General features: G+C 39.1%; 1 protein-coding gene across 1 annotated transcript; it reads left to right on the top strand.

The window, feature by feature from the left end:
* Positions 1 to 2,501: 2,501 nt before the first annotated feature.
* Positions 2,502 to 19,321, top strand: LOC131820999 (polycomb protein SUZ12-like). Its single transcript, XM_059156813.1, is given in 3 exon segments — positions 2,502 to 2,586; positions 7,511 to 7,727; positions 15,368 to 19,321. Coding segments are annotated over 3 exon segments (2,445 nt in total). The 3' UTR covers positions 17,511 to 19,321.
* Positions 19,322 to 19,841: the final 520 nt, after the last annotated feature.

Here is a 19,841-nt window from a genome sequence, read left to right on the forward strand (position 1 = left end):
CATTTAGGCCATTCACATTCGGAGTGATTATTGATAGATACGTTTTTATTGACATCGTGTTACCTTTGAAGTCTTTCTTTCTGTAGACTGTCTCTATATTTCTGTTCAATGCTATTCTTAGGATTTTTCCTCTTTTATAGAACCCCCCTTAATATTTCCTGCAGTATTGGCTTGGTGGTTGCATAGTCTTTTAAGCCTTGCCGGTCTTGGAAGCTCTTTATCTCTCCATCCGTTTTGAATGTCAGTCTTGCTGGATATAGTATTCTTGGCTGCATGTTCTTCTCATTTAATGCCCTGAATATATCTTTCCAGCCTTTTCTGGCTTGACAGGTCTCTGTGGACAGGTCTGATGTTATTCTGATGGGCTTCCCTCTGTAAGTAAGGAGCCTCTTTGCCCTGGCAGCTTTCAAGAAATTATACCTACAATTATAATTCCTCAATTTGACTATCAGGTGTCGTGATTTTTTTTGGAATGTATAATCTTGGGTGGAGACCGTTCAGCCTCTAGTACATGAACACTGGTTCCATTCACGAAATTGGGAAAATTTTCATGAAGGACTTGTTCCACTATATCTTCTAGACTTCTTTCTTTCTCCTTCCCTTCAGGAGTTCCAATAATTCTGACATTGGAATACTTCATGGCATTATTTATTTCCCTGATTCTGTTTTCATAGTTTCTAAGCTGTTTGTTCCAGGCTTTCTCCTGATCCTTTCTCTCTGTTTGTCCTCCAGATCACTAATTCTATCTTCTATCTCAGTTACCCTAGCTTTGAGAGAGTTTAGATTACATTGGAACTCATTGAGACCATTGTGAACCTCCTCTCTGGTAGCTTTAAGGTCCATCCTAACATTGTGAACTTCCTGTCTGGTCGCTTTCAGTTCGGCCCTAATCAGTTCCGTTTGGTCATCCATGGCTTTCTCCAACCTAGCTATTGCCTGGATATTTGTTAGCCTGAAATCTCTTTCCGTCATATTGTCTATGTTGATAGCCATTAGCTCTGTTGCAGAAGGTACATTCTCTGTATTTTTCTTCTGTTGGGCATTCCTCCTCCTAGTCATTTTGGCGGGAGATGACTGAACAGTTGTAGCTGGATGTATCAACTGTGTTGCAGTTAAGGTGCACCCTGGAACACTTCTGAGCAATCAGGATTCCCCACCCAAACAAGAGAGAAAAAAAAGAAAAAGAAAAAGAAAAGAAAAAGAAGAAGAAGAAAAAGAAATTAGAAGAAAAAAAAAAAAAAGGAGAGAGAGAGAGAGAGAGAGACAGGAATGAAAGGGAAGATGAATGAGAAGGTTCAGCCCAAATGGGCCCCAAGGTAAGATTTATGAAGTAGACAAACAAAAACAGACAAACAAAAAGACTGATACAAGTATATGACAAGAGAAAAATATATATATATGCAAATAAAGGAAGAACCTCGTCAAAAAGGACCCCAAGTGTAAGATTTATATGCTATCAGGACAAACACAAAAACACAGAAACACTGGTGGAAGAAGAAGATGGGAGAGTGGTTATAAATTCTCACTGTGTACGAAGAAGGTTGTTTTGCTTCTTCCTGGATGTATCTTGATATCTTTGTTAAAGGACTCAACTTTCCTATGATAAAGGGGATTAAAAATTGGTTTACCTATAGGGGTAGTATTGATTGGGGAAAGGGGATTACTTTGAAGTTTAACTCTATATGAATATTAGAGGATAAAAATAAAAGGGAATAAACTAGACTAAACTAAACTAAAATTAAAAAAAGAAATTCAAAAAATAGAAATACAAAAGAAAAACATAGGCTTATGTATCAAAAAGTTCAGGTTAGAAGGGTATTATGGAATTTGGTGTACTGTACAGCTCGCTGTGATGGTAAATAGGTTTAAAAAATTACCTATGTGTAAAAAATTGAACCAGAATAGTGGGAACGAGTGAAAAATAAAAATTTTCCTATAAAGTAGTGGTTGTTCTCTTGTAGTCCTTATTTTTTTCTCTTTTTTTTTTTTTTTCTCTCTTGGTTTGTTTTCTGGGGGAGGGGCCTGCCACGTGGATTGTCAGTCAATGATGTTTCCTGAGTTAAGTCCTTCTGCCCCCCTCATGGGGGTGGGCTCTGAGGAAACTGGGTTTTTTTTCAGGCTTTTGTTCTCTGGCGGTTTTTATGTTTGTTCACTTTTTTTTCTCTCACCTTGACCACTTTTGATGGTTTTTGTAGTTTTAGAGGAAAACAAACCGCACCCTGATCTCCCTCTCAGAGAGAAGTCTCAGTCTGGGTGCAAAGCCAAAATAAGTTCCCCCTTGGACTGGCAGAGCAGGTTCCAAGTTGCATACCCTGGGGACGCAGGATCTTTTGCTTGTACCCAAAGCCAAGGCAGGGGCAGCTGTCTGGGAGCTCCCATCCATCAGAGAGGTTCCAAGCAGCAATCGCACACTGAGATTTTGCCGCTGGCCCGGGCTGGGAGTGCCTGGTCTTGCTAGGTCTAAGAGTGCCTGGCTTGCACGCTCCTCTTTCGGGGCGGCTATGGGTCGCACGCGCGTCTCAGCCACTGAAAATGGGGCGCAGGTCCGAAAGCTCCAGGCTAGGCTTTTGCGCACCTCTGTCAGGGGTGCGCGGCTTACGCTCTGAAACAATGGCGTGGGTCAAAGAGCTCTGGCTGGGCCTTTGTAACTCTCTCAGGGGAGTGTGAGGGATGTGCACGCATATCTCAGGCTTTGTAGCAGGTCTCGTGGGTTCTGCGCACCGGTGTGGCTCCCATCCCCTTACAGGAGCCAGAACCCACGCATTCTCTGGCGCGCTGGAGGCTTAGGGACCAAGACCTGATTTCTCCGCGTACTCTCTCTGCCTCAGCACCACAGGAGGCTATCCTGAGACCAGGGACTTAAGCCCCAGTCCCTAGCCACCCCAATTCCCACAATTTCCCCCTGCAATCCTTTGGTCTTTTGGAGTGCTTTCAACCAGTCTCCAAGTTAATGCTGGTCCCCAGACGCAGGGCACTCTCACTCGTATTGGGGTATTACTTTCCAACCGGTCGCCTCCGGTGGCTCCCTCCCCCTTTTGTTTATCTTCCGATATCAGTCACCGTTCCCACTCCGCTTTACCTGCCCACTGGCGTCTTCTGCCCCTGTAGAAATCCAGATGTGTATAATTCTGATCTCAGGCTGATTTCGTGGGTGAATGGAGTTCTTTGGTAGGTAATCAGCTCACTTTGGGGTACAGGATGAACAGGTGCCTCCTCTTACTAACCCGCCATCTTGTCCCCTGTAATTGTTATATATTCTTGAATTGAACATTATATAATGTTTTTTTTTCCCTCTTGACACTGTTTTGTTTGTCTGTTTAAAGATTTTATTTATTTATTTGACAGAGAGAGAAAGATCACAAGTAGGCAGAGAGGCAGGCAGAGAGGGAGGGGGAAGCAGGCTCCCTGCTGAGCAGAGAGCCCAATACAGGGCTTGATCCCAGGATCCTAGGATCATGACCTGAGCCGAAGGCAGAGGCTTTAACCCACTGAGCCACCCAGGTGCCCACATTGATTATTCTTTATGTTTAATGAAGTCTGCTTTTGAAACTTCTGGTGAATTTTCAGTTCAGTTTAACTCCAAAATTTCTGTTTAAATATTTTTAATATTTTCTATCTCCTTTTTTATACTATCATTTTGTTTAGAATCATTTTCTTAAGCTCATTGATCTTTATAGTGTTTATTTCAAGTTCTTTTTCTGGTAGTTCATATACCTCTGTTTCATTATGATCAGTTATTTATTTTATTCCTTTGATTTGGCCATCTTTCCCTGTTTCTCCATGTACCTCTTAACTTTGTGTTGACATCTAAACATATGAAAAAATAACCAACTTTCTAAGTCTTCATAAACTGACTTTAAATAAGGGAAGACCATAACTAATCAACCTGGCTAGAGTTTCTGGGGGCCTCTGAAATATTTTTCAAAGAGGGGTGATTTAAGTGGGTCTATGCATACAACTTATCAACTGGGAAGGCTGGATGACTTTTTTTTTTTTTTTCAGGAATTTTTAATCTCTTGCTTCTTCTGATGTCTGTCTCCAATACTGTAAGTTTTTCAGTTTTATAAGCTTTCTCTTCCTTTCAGTGGCCACCAGGCTTCCAGAATATGCAAGCCCCTGTCAGTGTTCTGGGTCTGGCAAGACTCTAGCCCTTCTGCAGCCCTTCAAAAAATCATAATTGCTGACTCATGTTTCTCTTCTTCCCTCCTAAGGGAGAAGCCCTGGGTTTATGCCTTTTCCTAATCACACTGATCTGTGCTGACCACAGCAAACTCTTCCCCACCCACCCAGTTGTCACTTTTTATTTCAGTAGCCTCCAGGCAGCCAAACTATACTGGTTCAACCAAATGAAGCAAGGCAGGAATTAATATTTCAGTCAGACTTTTGAAGAGCCAGAACAGCAGACACACACTCCTCTCTTATCCCTCCCGACTGAGAAAGAAGTCTCAAGTCATGCAACTTCTTCCAATCACCCTAAGTCTTGCCGATTACAGCAAGCCACCTGCTAATTTTCTTGATCTCATTGACTCCCAAGTACTCAAACTGGTCTTCTGTCAGGCTTCTGGGTGAAGTAAGACACAAACTACTTCCTTTGGCATATCTCTGAAAAGCCAAAACATTGGAGATATGCTCTGCTCCTTGCCTTTTCTCCAAAGGAGAAGTGTTGGACCAGGGTTTTTGTTTGTTTGTTTGTTTGGTTTTGTTTTTCACATCCTTCATGCAGTATCTTAGTAATGGGCTCTACTTCCTTTTTTTTTTTTTCACTCTACAATAAACAGAGGAATTGCTTTTTTGACAATGCAGAAGAAGAAATTTTGCTTTCATCTGTGAATAAAGGAAAAAGAAGGCAGCTGGTAGGGTTTGTCTCCTTTGGTCTAAAATATCTTCTGTAGTTTCCCAAAACACCAAATGAAATATTAAAGAAGGAAACCACTGATTGCCAGCTTTTTTGGCAGGGTAATTAATTTAAATGGGAATTGAAAAATATATGGCTTTACTAAATTTTGAGAAATTGAGCAGAATTGGATCTATTGCAATACACTTACAAATTCCTTGTGTTTTAAGACCTTGTCAGTTCTTGAGATATTTAAGTTTTGAAATAATTCATTTTATATCTGTGATTTGAAGTGTTTAGTTTGCATATTCACCAGGCATTTTAAAAGGTGCCTTTGGATGTTCATTTATAAATAACTCAAAGATTTAGAACAAATGTTCTTCTCCTGGTGGGGTAATTAATTGTTAGATCAGCTAATGACTTCACAGAGCCACAATTAGTTACAGAATTCTAGCCTATTAACCTCCAGAACAGCTTCTGTTAATTAACTCAGAAATTTTCTTAGTAGAAGGTGGCTGATGGTTAGTCTTCCTCAGCCTCTGCATACTATAGTCTACCTCAGTAGGAATAACTCAACTACTAAATAGCCATGGTGTTACCAGTCTTTTTTTTCCCCCACAGAGTAGGAAAAAAATGAGCAGGAGACAAATACATTTTATATACTATATATATATTATATGTATTATATATAATATATAATTCCACATGAAATATGTGTAGAGAAACAATGTTCTATCACATTTTCCTTTACTAATGGGAACATCTGTTTCCTTGTATATCACAGAAGTGACTTGTCTTAGGATCATATCTAAAGAAACTCAACCTGGCATTTGGGCTTAACTTGGGACCTACTGAGTTAAAATATATGTAGGTGATAATTAGCCAATCATGGAAACCACTAATCTCATAGACTTTATCAAGCAGTAAATGTTGAAACAAACCTCTAGAAGGGTTATAAGCAAATGCATGGATTCTAGGGAAGCCAGAATTGTAGCCAGGGCTGAATGTGGGGAAATGTAAGTTTTGTTTCTTCAAAGATTAGATGACTCAGAAAGTATAGAAAAATACCTGGCAAGATAAGCAAATGTTTAAGTTATAATGGAAGCTTCCAGCAGATCCATCTTTCTAGGTCAGTACTGGGGATACTAGTAATCCATGAGATGGGAACCAAATGTGATAATATGTTTTTAAAAAAGAGTGGAGTACCCCTGAAAATCATGTTTCATGAGCGATCAAACAATTCAAATAACCATAGTATGTAATCTATATTTAAGTAGTACTCACTAACTTACTATGGTATGGATGTGTTATCTATTCAATCATCACAGGTATTTTTTATATACTCCTATAATTGAATCATGTATTTATGATATAATTTGTCTTTAATTATATATAAGGAATTTATACTAAATATACTCATTCTCTCTGAGTCTGGGTTTGAAAATAGAAAATATTAAATAAAAAGCATAGTTTTATCTGAATCAAGCAAACCAGTTATTTATCCACAATAAACAGTTTTTGTCTTCAAGCAAAGTGAATGCTGGGTTACAAAACATTATATAATGGATCTCTTCCCCTTTACTTAGCTTGAAAATCATTTGGATACAGAAATATTTTGCATATAAGTATGAAGATTATTTTTAAGGTAGCATTTTGACTGTTTGAAAATGGTTACTTCTTTTGTCAAAAATTTTAATAGCTTTATTATGGCATAATACAAAAATTGTGCATATTGAAAGAGTGAAATTTAATAAGTTTTCACATATGTATACATCCTGAAAGCATTATCACAATCAAGAAAGGGAGCACATCTCTCACACACAAAAGTTCTCTTTTGCCCCTTTTTAATCCCACTCTCTTGATCTTCCCAAGGCCTTTGCTCCATATCCACAGGATTACTTATCTGTTCTTTCTCTATAGATTAGGTTGCATTTCCAGAATGTTATGTAAATGGAATCAGGTAGTGTGTACTTTCTTGAGTCCGTCTTCATTCTTTCTGCATATTTATTTTCAAATGTATCCATAATGTTGTCTGTATCTATAGTCATTCCTTCTGAGGGGGGCAAGATGGCAGAGGAAGAAGGGACCCAATTTCAAATGGTTCCCTGAATTGAGCTGGATTTCTGCCAGACCGCTCTGAACACCCATGAAATCAGCCTGAGATACAAGGCTGTATCCCTGCATCAGGATAACAGAATATCTCTGGTGGCCAGTTTGGAGGTATGAAGCAGGGAGCAACTATTCTGTGGACAGATATAAGAAGATAAACAAAAGCGGGAGGGAGCCACCGTAAGCACTGGTCCTGAGAAGGTGAAATAACACAGGAGCACAAGAACATCTCATTCTGGGTGCTGGACACAGACTCACAGACCAGTAGCCATGGAGAAAGGACTTTAGGGCAGTCCCCAGGCTGAAACCTGGAGCTGCAGGGGCACCCGTGTGAACTGAGGGCAGCTAGCAGTTTTAGAAGCACAAAGGGCAGAGACGTGCCTGGACCTGGAAGTGAGGGCTGGGAGTGCTGCTATGGAGCACACAACCCAGGTGGCTATGGTTTTTAATAGCACAGACAAAAAGGATGTCAGTGTGGCTTGGAGGGTTTTCTGGAGAACAGTCTGTGGTCTCTCTGTTCTGAGACATAAGTTTAGACAGAGTCACTTCTGCTCTGACTCTTGGAAGGAACACAGAAACCTGCCAAGGAAAACTGCCAGAAAATAAAAGGCCCCCAAAACCGGTTTTTACTGAATCCATCCTCCGCTAAAGGGGGCAAGGAAATTCTGTCAGAACAGTGTTGCCTCAGTAATATGGCAGCCCTTCACCTCAGAAGACAGTCTGAAAGAGGTCTAGTACCTCAAAGTCCTTATAAAACAGGTGCATCTTGCTTAGACTGTGGTCAGTAGGTTGGACTCTTTACATTCCCTCAACCAACTCTCACAAAAACGAGTAGGAAGAGGAATCCCCAACAGAGGAATAACTCAGAGACTTTGCCCTCTCCATCAGAACTATTGGATGTGGATATAAGCAAGCAAGATGATGGAAATAGAATTCAGGCTAACAGTAATCCAGATAATGGCTAGGTTGGAGAAAACCATTAGTGGCAGCATAGAATCTCTAAAGGCAGAAATGAGAGCTGATCTGATAGAACTTAAAATTTTTATCAGTGAAATTCAATCTAATCTAAATACTCTAAGGGCTAGGGTAAATGAGGCAGAAGATTGGATTAGTGATCGAGAAGACAAACTGATAGAAAATAAGGATCAGGAGGAGACCTGGAAAAAACAGCTTAGAAGTCAATGAAAACAGAATTAGAGAAATAAATGATGCCATGAAAAATTCCAATATCAGAGTTATTAGAATCCCTGAGGGGGTGGAGAGAGAGAGGACTAAGAGATATAGTTGAGCAAATCCTACATGAGAATTTCCCTAATCTAGGGAGTGCAACAAGTGATCCTGTCCCAGAGGCAGAAAGGACAACTCCCCCCCCCAAGATCAATGAGGCTAGAAAGACCTCCAGGCATGTCATTGTGAAATTTGTGAATAGTAAAATCAGAGAAAATATGTTAAGGGCAGCTAGGGGGTAGAGGTTCCTTACATATAGAGGAAGTCCATCACAATATTGTCATACCTGTCCACAGAAACCTGGCAAGCCAGAAAGGGCTGGAAAGACATATTCAGAGCACCAAATGACAAGAAAATGCAGCTAAGAATACTTTATCCAGCAAGACTGACATTTAAAATGGATGGAGAGATAAAGAGCTTCCAAGACCAGCAAGGTTTAAAAGAGTATGTGACCACAGAGCTGGCACTACAAGAAATAATGAGGGGGATTATACAAGAAGAAAGAACCCAAGAGTAACATAGAACAGATATTTATAAGGAAAATCTATAGAAATGAGGACTTCACAAGCAACATGATGACAATAAAAACACATCTTTCAATAATCGCTCTAACATTAATGGCTAAAATACTCCCATAAAATGGCACAGGGTTGTATATTGGATAAAAAGACAGGACCCATCCATATGCTATCTACAAGAGACACATTTTGAACCTAAAGATACATCCAGACTGAAAGTGATGTCAACAGGCCTCAAAAGATAGCTGGGATAGGGATTCTCATATCAGATAAATGAGATTTTAAGCTAAAGACTGTAGTCAGAGAAGGACACTACATCATTCTTGAAGGGTTTATTGGCAAAGAAGATCTAACAATTATAATTGTTTGTGTCACCAACATGGGAACAGCCAACTACATAAGCTAACTCTTAATCAAAATAAAGAGACATATTGATAAGAATATGTTAGTTGTTGGGGATCTTAACATGCCACTCAGCAATAGACAGATCACCTAAACAGAAAGTCAACAAAGAAACAAAAACTTTGAATGACACATTGGACCAGATGGACCTCATAGATATATATATAGAACATTCTACCCTAAAACAACAGAATACCCATTCTTCTCTAGTGCACATGGAACTTTCTCCAGAATAGACCACATACTGGGTCACAAATCAGCTTTTAATCAATACCAAAAGACTGAGATTATTCCCTTCACATTCTCGGACCACAATGATTTGAAACTGGAACTCAACCACAAGAAAATTTTTGGAAGGGATTAAACCACTTGGAGGCTAAAGTCCACCCTGCTTAAGAATGTTTGGATCAACCAGAAAATCAAAGAAGAATTTAAACAATTCATGGAAACCAATGAAAAAATGAAAATGAAGACATATCAGTCCAAGATCTGTAGACTATGGGCTATGGCAAAGTTAGTCCCAAGGGGGAAATGCCTAACAATCCAAGCCTACCCCTCACATAAGAATGGAAATAATTAAGATTAGAGCAGAGATCAATGAGTTAGACACCAGAGATACACTGGAACACATCAACAAAACTAGAATCTGGTTCTTTGAAAGAATTAGTAAGGTCGATAAACCACTGGCCAGACTAATTCAAAAGAAAAGAGAATGCACCCAAATTAATCAAATTATGAATGAAAGGGGGAGAGATAGTGATTAACACCAAGGAAATAGAAACAATCATCAGAAATTATTATCAACGGCTTTATGTCAAAAAGTTAAGCAACCTAGATGAAATGGTTGCATTCCTGGAAACCTATAAACTTCCAAGACTAAAAGGGGAAGAAATTGACAACCTGAATAGACTAATAACCAGTAAAGTGATTGAAGCAGTAATCAAAAATGTCCCAAAAAACAAGAGTCCAGGACAGGATGGATTTCCTGGGAAATTCTACCAAACATTGAAAGAAGAAATAACACCTACTCTCCTGAAGCTGTTTCAAAAAATAGAAACAGAAAGAAAACTTCCAACTTCTTTCTATGAAGGCAGCATTACTTTGATCCCCAAACCAGGCAAAGACCCCCTCAAAAAGGAGAATTTCAGACCAATATTCCTGATGAATATGGATGCCAATTTCTCAACAAGGTCCTAACTAATAGGATCCAATAGTACTTTAAAAATATTATCTACCATGACCAGGTGGGATTCATCCGTGTGATGCAGTGGTGGTTCAATACTTGCAAATCAATCAATGTGATACAAAAAATCAATAAGAAAAGAGAGAAGAACCACATGGTCCTCTCAATTGATGCAGAAAAAGCGTTTGACAAAATACAACACCCGTTCCTGTTTAAAACTCTTCAAAGTATGGGGAGAGCGGGAACATTCCTCAACTACATAAAATATATGCAAAGCCCACAACAAATATTCTCAATGGGGGAAAAGCTGACAGCCTTCGCTTTGAGATCAGGAATATGACAAGCATACCCACTCTTTTTTTTTTAATATAATTTTTTATTTTTTATAAACATATATTTTTATCCCCAGGGGTACAGGTCTGTGAATCACCAGGTTTACACACTTCACAGCACTCACCAAAACACATACCGTCCCCAATGTCCATAATACCACCCCCTTCTCCCAAACCCCTCCCCCCAACAACCCTCAGTTTGTTTTGTGAGATTAAGAGTCACTTATGGTTTGTCTCCCTCCCAATCCCATCTTGTTTCATTTATTCTTCTCCTACCCACTTAAGCCCCCATGTTGCATCACCACTTCCTCATATCAGGGAGATCATATGATAGTTGTCTTTCTCCGCTTGACTTATTTCGCTAAGCATGATACGCTCTAGTTCCATCCATGTTGTCGCAAATGGCAAGATTTCATTTCTTTTGATGGCTACATAGTATTCCATTGTGTATATATACCACATCTTCTTGATCCATTCATCTGTTGATGGACATCTAGGTTCTTTCCATAGTTTGGCTATTGTGGACATTGCTGCTATAAACATTCGAGTACACGTGCCCCTTTGGATCACTACGTTTGTATCTTTAGGGTAAATGCCCAATAGTGCAATTGCTGGGTCATAGGGCAGTTCTATTTTCAACATTTTGAGGAACCTCCATGCTGTTTTCCAGAGAGGTTGCACCATGCAGAAAAATGAAATTGGACCATTTCCTTACACCACAAGCATACCCACTCTTAACCACTATTGTCCAACACTGTAGTAGAAGTCCTAGCAACAACAACCAGGCAACAAAAAGAAAAAGTATTCAAACTGCAAAGAAGAAGTCAAACTCCCTTTCTTGCAGATGACATGATACTTTATGTGGAAAATGCAAATGACTTCAGTCCCAAATTACTAGAACTCATACAGCAATTCAGTAAGTGGCAGGATATAAAATCAATGCACAGAAATGAGCTGCTTTCTTATGCACTATCAGTAAAACTGTATAAAGGGAAATTAGAGAATTGATTCTATTTACTATAGCACAAAAACCATAAGACACCTTGGAATAAACCCAAACAAAGAGGTGAAGGATCTATACTCAAGAAACTACTGCACACTCAAGAAAGAACCCGATGAAAACACAAAATGATGGAAAAACATTCCATGTTCATGGATCAGAAAAATAAACATTGTTAAAATGTCCATGCTGCCCAGAGAAATCTATATTTTCTTTCTTTCTTTTTTTATTTTTTTAAATTTTATTTATTTATTTGACAGAGAGAGATCACAAGTAGGCAGAGAGGCAGGCAGAGAGAGGGGGGGAAGCATGTTCCCCACTGAGCAGAGGGCCCTATGTGGAGCTCAATCCCAGGACCCTGAGATCACAACCTGGGACGAAGGCTGAGGCTTAACCCACTGAGCCGCCCAGGTGCCCCAAGAAATCTACACTTTCAGTGCCATACTGATCAAAATACCATTAGCATATTCAAAGTGCTCATACAAAAAAAAAAAAAATTGTATGGAACCAGGAATGTCCTTCAATCACCAAGGAAATTTTGAAAAAGATAAAGCTGGGGACACCACGTTGCCTGATTTCAAGCCTTATTACAAAGCTGTGATCATCAAGATGGCATGGTACTGGCCAAAAACAGACATGTAGATCACTGGAACAGAATAGAGAGCCCAGATATGAACTCTCAACTCTACAGTCAACTAATCTTCAAGAGAGCACGAAAAAAATATCCAGCAGAAAAAGGACAGTCTCTTTGATAAATGGTGTTGAGAAAATTGGACAGCTCTGTATAGAAGAATAAAACTCTACAGTTCTCTTACACCTTACACAAAGATAAACTCAAAACGGATGAAATACCTCAGTGTGAGACAGGAATTCATCTTAATCCTAGAGGAGAACATAGGCCAGTCTATAACACTGGCCACAGCAACTGCTTTCAGGACACATCTCCAAAGGAAACAAAAGCAAAAATGAACTTTTGGGACTTCATCAGGATAAAAATATTCTACAGAGCAAAGGAAACATCAACAAAACAAAGAGGCAACCCACAAAATGGGAGAAGATATTCATAAAAGACACTATAGACACGGGGCTGATATCCAAGATCTAAAAAGAACTCAAATTCAATACCCAAAAACCAGATAATCAAGCAAAAAAAAAAAAATGGACAGAAGACATAAACACACTTCTCCAATGAAGACATACAAATGGCTAGCAGACACATGAAAAATATTCATCATCATTAGCCATCAGGTAGATTCAAATTGAAACTACATGGAGATATCAACTTATGCCAGTTAGAATGGCAAAGATTAACAAGGCAGGAAACAACGAATGTTGGAGAGGATGTGGAGAAAAAGGAACTCTCTTACACTGTTGGTGAGAATACAAGTTGCTGCAGTCACTTTGGAAAACAGTGTGGAGATTCCTCAAAAAAATGAAAATAGAACTGCCCTATGACCTGGCAGTTGAATTACTGGGCATTTACCCCAGGCACAGGTCTGAGAGTACCAGTCTCGGCCTTCATGCACCTCTCTCTGGGGAGGGTTTGGGGCGCACACGCGCGTGCATCTCAGGCTCTGAAACAACGGCGCGGGCCTAAGAGCACCAGGGTGGGCCTTCACGCACCTCTCTCAGGGGAGGGTGAAGGGCAAGTGCATCTCGGGGTATCACAGCTCGGCATTCTGCTGTCTGGCGAGCCTCCCAGCCCCTCACAGGAGCTGGACCCCTGTGTTCTCGGGCACGCTGGAGGCTCAGGGACCAAGACCTGGTTTCTCCACCACACTCTCTCTGGCTCAGCACCAGGGGAGGCTCTCCTGGGTCCAGAGACTTAAGCCCCTGTCCCTAGCCACCCCATTCCCACAATCTAACCCCCCCCACCGCAATCCTTTGCTCTTTCTGAGTGCTTTCAACCAGTCTCCAAGTTAATTTTGGTCCCCAGATGCAGGACACTCTCGTATTAGGGGTATTATTTTCCAAACAGTTGCCTCTGGTGGCTCCCTCTCCCTTTTGTTTATCTTTCAATATCAGTCCGATGTTCCCACTCTGCTTTACCTGCCCACTGGCATCTTCTGCCCATGTAGAGATCCAGACGTGTATAATTCTGACCTCAGGCTGATTTCATGGGTGATCGGAGTTCTTTGGTAGGTAATCAGCTCTCTTTAGGGTACAGGTTGAAATGGCGCCACCTCCTAAACTCCCAAAATCGAACCAGAAAGAAATTGACAACCTGAATAGACCAATATCTAGTAACGAGATTGAAGCAGTGATCAAAAACCTCCCAAAAAACAAGAGCTCAAGACCTGACGGATTCCCTGGGGAATTCTACCAAACTTTCAAAGAAGAAATAACACCTATTCTTCTGATGATTTTTCAAAAAAACTGAAGCAAAAGGAAAACTTCCAGACTCTTTCTATGAAGCCAGCATTACCCTGATCCCCAAACCAGGCAAAGACCCTGCCAAAAAGGAGAATTTCAGACCAATATCACTGATGAATATGGATGCTAAGATTCTCAACAAGATCCTAGCTAACAGGATATGATAGCACATTAAAAATATTATCCACTATGACCAGTTGGGATTCATCCCTGGGTTATAAAGATGTTTCAACATTTGAAAATCAATCAATGTGATAGAACAAATTAATATGAGAAGAAAGAAGAACCACATGGTCCTCTCAATTGATGCAGAAAAATCATTTGACAAAATCAAGCATCCATTTCTGATTAAAACACTTCAAAATATAGGGATAGAGAGAACATTCCTGAACTTCATGAAATGTGTTTATGAAAGACCCACAGAAAATATTATCCTCAATGGGAAGAAACTCACAGCCTTCCTGTTGAGATCAGTAACATGAAAAGGATGCCCACTCTCACCACTCTTGTTCAACATAGTATTAGAAGTCCTAGCAACAGCAATCAGACAACAAAGAGAAATAAAAGGTATCCAAATTGGCAATGAAAAAGTCAAACTCTCTCTCTTTGCAGATGATATGATTCTTTATATGGAAAACCCAAAAGACTTCACCCCCAAACTACTAGAACTCATACAGCAATTCAGCAACATGGCAGGATACAAAGTCAATATACAGTAACCAGTGGCTTGGGGGGAGGAGTCAAGAGGGTGGAGAAGTAGCAGGCTGAGACTACATTAGGTAGCAGGAGATGAGCTAGATATCTTATCAAACCATTGCAAATACCTACAAATCAATAGGAGATGGAAGAAAGGAAAAAGAGCAATTCTAGAAACAGAAAATCGACCACTTTTTGAAAGGTAGGACTGGCGGAGAAGTGAATCCCAAGTGATGGGAAGATAGACCGTGGGTGGAGGGGCTGGATTCCAGCAAATGGCGGAGCAACAGAGCACAAAATCATGACTTTTAAAAGTCTTCTCCACTGAGGGGCATAACTCCAGAAGCTAAACCGGGGTGAAGCCCATGTTGGGCCAGCGTGGCCCTAGGTCCCGCAGGGTCACAGAAGGATTGGTGGTGTCTGAGTGTCGCAGAGCTTGCAGGTATTAGAATGGGGAAGCCAGCTACAGAGACAGAGCCGAGGAGTGAGCTCTCAGCTTAGGGTTACCTTGAACCCGCCGCAGACTGGGTGAGCTCGGAGTGCGGCAGAAGAGAGGGAGATGGGAGTGATTGGGCTGTTTTCTCTGACAGCGCACTGAGTAGTGGGGCTCCAAGCTCTTGGCTCCTCTGGGCCGGAGACTGGGAGGCCACCATTTTCATTCACACCCTCTGGAACTCTACGGAAAATGTTCAGGGGACAAAAGCTCCCGAAAGAGAACTCTAGCAGATTACTTACCCAGGCCTCTGGTAAGGGCAGTGAAATTCTGCCTCAGGCAAAGACACTTAAGAATCACTACAACAGAGCGGCGGGGGCCGCAGTGTTACCGGTGAAGAAGCTGAAAATGGAGCACGTCCAGGCTGACCACGAGCTTTTCCTCCAGGCCTTTGAGAAACCAACACAGATCTATAGATTTCTTCAAACTCGAAATCCTATAGCTCCAATATTTTTGCACAGGACTCTTACTTACATGTCTCATCAAAACTCCAGAACAAACATCAAAAGGAAAACATTTAAAGTTGATGATATGTTATCAAAAGTAGAGAAAATGAAAGGAGAGCAAGAATCTCATAGCTTGTCAGCCCATCTGCAGCTTACATTTACTGGTTTCTTCCACAAAAATGATAAGCCATCACAAAACTCAGAAAATTAACAAAATTCTGTTACCTTGGAAGTCCTGCTTGTGAAAGATAGCCACAAAAAAAGAAAGGATGTAAGTTGTCCAATAAGGCAAGTTCCTACAGGTAAAAAGCAGGTGCCTTTGAATCCTGATCTCAATCAAACAAAACCTGGAAATTTCCCGTCCCTTGCAGTTTCCAGTAATGAATTTGAACCCAGTAACAGCCATATGGTGAAGTCTTACTCATTGCTATTTAGAGTGACTCGTCCAGGAAGAAGAGAGTTTAATGGAATGATTAATGGAGAAACCAATGAAAATATTGATGTCAATGAAGAACTTCCAGCCAGAAGAAAACGAAATCGTGAAGATGGGGAAAAGACATTTGTTGCACAAATGACAGTATTTGATAAAAACAGGTGCTTACAGCTTTTAGATGGGGAATATGAAGTAGCCATGCAGGAAATGGAAGAATGTCCAATAAGCAAGAAAAGAGCAACATGGGAGACTATTCTTGATGGGAAGAGGCTACCTCCATTTGAAACATTTTCTCAGGGACCTACATTGCAGTTCACTCTTCGTTGGACAGGAGAAACCAATGACAAATCTACAGCTCCTATTGCCAAGCCTCTTGCCACTAGAAATTCAGAGAGTCTTCATCAAGAAAACAAGCCTGGTTCAGTTAAACCTACTCAGACTATAGCTGTTAAAGAATCATTTAATACAGACCTACAAACAAGAAAAGAAAAAGATACTTCAAGTGAAAATCGACAAAAATTAAGAATATTTTATCAGTTCCTTTATAACAACAATACAAGACAACAGACGGAAGCAAGAGATGATCTACATTGCCCATGGTGTACTCTGAACTGCCGCAAACTTTATAGTTTACTCAAGCATCTGAAACTCTGCCACAGCAGATTTATCTTCAATTATGTTTATCATCCGAAAGGTGCTAGGATAGATGTTTCTATCAACGAGTGTTATGATGGCTCCTATGCCGGAAATCCTCAGGATATTCATCGCCATCCTGGATTTGCTTTTAGTCCCAATGGACCAGTAAAGAGAACACCTATCACACATATTCTTATGTGTAGACCAAAACGAACAAAAGCAAGTATGTCTGAATTTCTTGAATCTGAAGACGGAGAAGTGGAACAGCAGCGAACGTATAGTAGTGGACACAATCGTCTCTATTTCCATAGTGATACTTGTTTACCTCTCCGACCACAAGAAATGGAAGTAGATAGTGAAGATGAAAAGGATCCTGAATGGCTAAGAGACAAAACCATTACACAAATTGAGGAATTTTCTGATGTTAATGAAGGAGAGAAAGAAGTGATGAAACTGTGGAATCTCCATGTCATGAAACATGGGTTTATTGCTGACAATCAAATGAATCATGCCTGTATGCTGTTTGTAGAAAACTATGGACAGAAAATAATTAAGAAGAATTTATGTCGAAACTTCATGCTTCATCTAGTTAGCATGCATGACTTTAATCTTATTAGCATAATGTCAATAGATAAAGCTGTTACCAAGCTCCATGAAATGCAGCAAAAATTAGAAAAAGGAGAATCTGCTCCCCCTGCAAATGAAGAAATCACTGAAGAACAAAATGGGACAGAAAATGGATTTAGTGAAATTAACTCAAAAGAGAAAGCTTTGGAAGCAGATGGTGTCTCAGGGGTTTCAAAACAGATCAAAAAACAAAAACTCTGAAAAGAAAAAACCTAACCCCATGTTATGGACAAACACTGAAATTGCATTCTAGGGAATTCAGCCTCTAGGAAGAATTTTGTTTTCGTTTGTAATCATAGGTTTCAAACAGGCACTGTTAGATGAAGTAAATGATTTCAACAAGGGTATTTGTGTCAGTGCTCGACTTCACTTTGTCATGCAGCATTACATGGATGTCCATTTCATTGATGTCATTACAACACTCTAGTTGGAGCATGAAAAGCAATAGTTGAAAGAAAGTATTTTTAACTTCAGCAATTGTCTTATGAAATATATTGAATTGATAATCTAGAAATTATTTCATATATTTAAATTATAATGGTTTTAACATTTGTGACTGGCCATTTTTCTACTTCGTAATTGTGAAGCCTTTTTTGGGGAGGGAAAATTAGAGTGTGATTCTTTTTTAGAAATTGAAGATTTTTGGAAATTATGTTGCATTATTATTGCAATCAAACCTTGATCCTTGATTTTGAAATCATTTATCAATTTGGAATGAGAAATTACAACATAAGATACTTCTTTATAGAAGTTTTACAATTTTAAAATAGCACTTCTTCATCTTATGCCTGTTTGAGAAAATGTCAATTTTTCACATTGTTGACCGTGAAATGTCATGTTGGCTTAAAAGGTTACTGACCATTTTGTTTTTATGTGGATACTTTTACTGCATTGCTCACCCAGTATGTTTTTTTAAACTTGAAAAAATATTGCTGTTTTGGGTTTGTTTTTTTGTTTTTGTTTTTGTTTTTTAACTTCTCAATATGGTAATCACATTGAAAAATTCAGCTGTCCACATCTTTTCATTATAAACCAAGGGAAGAATGAGTTTGGGATTTTTAAGATGCCACTTTCGAGGAAGGAAATGTTCTATAAAAATGAATCAGAAAATCTATAACTTGTATTTTTCTTTGCAAGGGATGTCTTGGTAATGTATTTCATGATTAGAATATCCAATACAGATAAGCTAACTTGAATTGTTGTGAGAAGTTTTGCCCTGTGATATATGTATTTTTATGCATATATTTGCAGTTGGATTTTCTCCAACAGAAAGTGGTTTCACTACTGGCACATTAACAAGCACCAATAGATTTTTATTCCAACTCCAAGCACTGTGATTGAGTAACATCACCTCAATTTTTTATTATCCTTAAAGATAATTGCATTTTCATATTCTTTATTTATAAAAGATCAATGCTGCTGTAAATGCAGGTATTTTTAATTTTTTAATTTCAATCCACCACCATCAGATGCAGTTCCCTATTTTGTTTAATGAAAGGATATATAAGCTTTCTAATGGTGTCTTCAGAAATTTATAAAATGTAAATACTGATTTGATTGGTCTTTTAAGATGTGTTTAACTGTGAGGCTATTTAACTAATAGTGTGGGTGTGATTTGTCATCCAGTATTAAGTTCTTAGTCATTGATTTTTGTGTTAAGAAAAATAGGAAAGAGGGAAACTGCAGCTTTCATTACAGACTCCTTGATTGGTAAGCTCTCTCAATGATGAGTTACAGTAAACTCTGATCATGTCTCTGGATAGTGAATCTCGAGCATTTCTCTCGGGCTTTAATTTGCTAAAGCTGTGCACATATGTAAAAAAAAATAGATTATTTTAGGGGAGATGTAGGTGTAGAATTATTGCTTATGTCATTTCTTGAGCAGTTATTCTCTTAATGCTTAAGAGAAGGCTAGCATTGTTTGCACAAAAAGTTGGTGAGTCCCTCCCCCAAATAGTAATGAAATTACTTCTGTTGAGTAAACTTTTTATGTCATCTTATAATAAAAGCTGAAAAAAAATGCTTTTCTACATGTAAGAGGTTTTGAAGAAATCATGTAAGATGATAAAGCATTTGAATGGTACAGTAGATGTAAAAAAAAAATTCAGTTTAAAAGAACGTTTGTTTTTACATTAAATGTTTATTTGAAATCAAATGATTTTGTACATAAAGTTCAAAAATATATATAAAAAAAATCACTACAACAGGGCCCTCCCCAAGAAGATCAACAAGAAATCCAGCCAAGACAAAGTTGACCTACCAAGGAGAGCAGAATTCCATTGGAGGAGAAAGCAAAGCACGGAACTCATGGCTTTCTCCCCATGATTCTTTAGTCTTGCAGTTAATTTAATTTTTTTAATTTAAATTTTTTTCTTCTGCTAAATTTATTTTAACTTTAACCCTTTTCTTTTTTAACGTTTTTAACACTAGTTCATCTAATATATACATATATGTATTTTTCTTTTTTATATTTTTTTTATTAGTTTTCATTTTATTTTTTCTGAACCTCTTTTTACCCCCTTCTCACTCCCA

Source organism: Mustela lutreola, chromosome X (genome assembly GCF_030435805.1).
Source record: "Mustela lutreola isolate mMusLut2 chromosome X, mMusLut2.pri, whole genome shotgun sequence".
NCBI lineage: Eukaryota > Metazoa > Chordata > Mammalia > Carnivora > Mustelidae > Mustela > Mustela lutreola.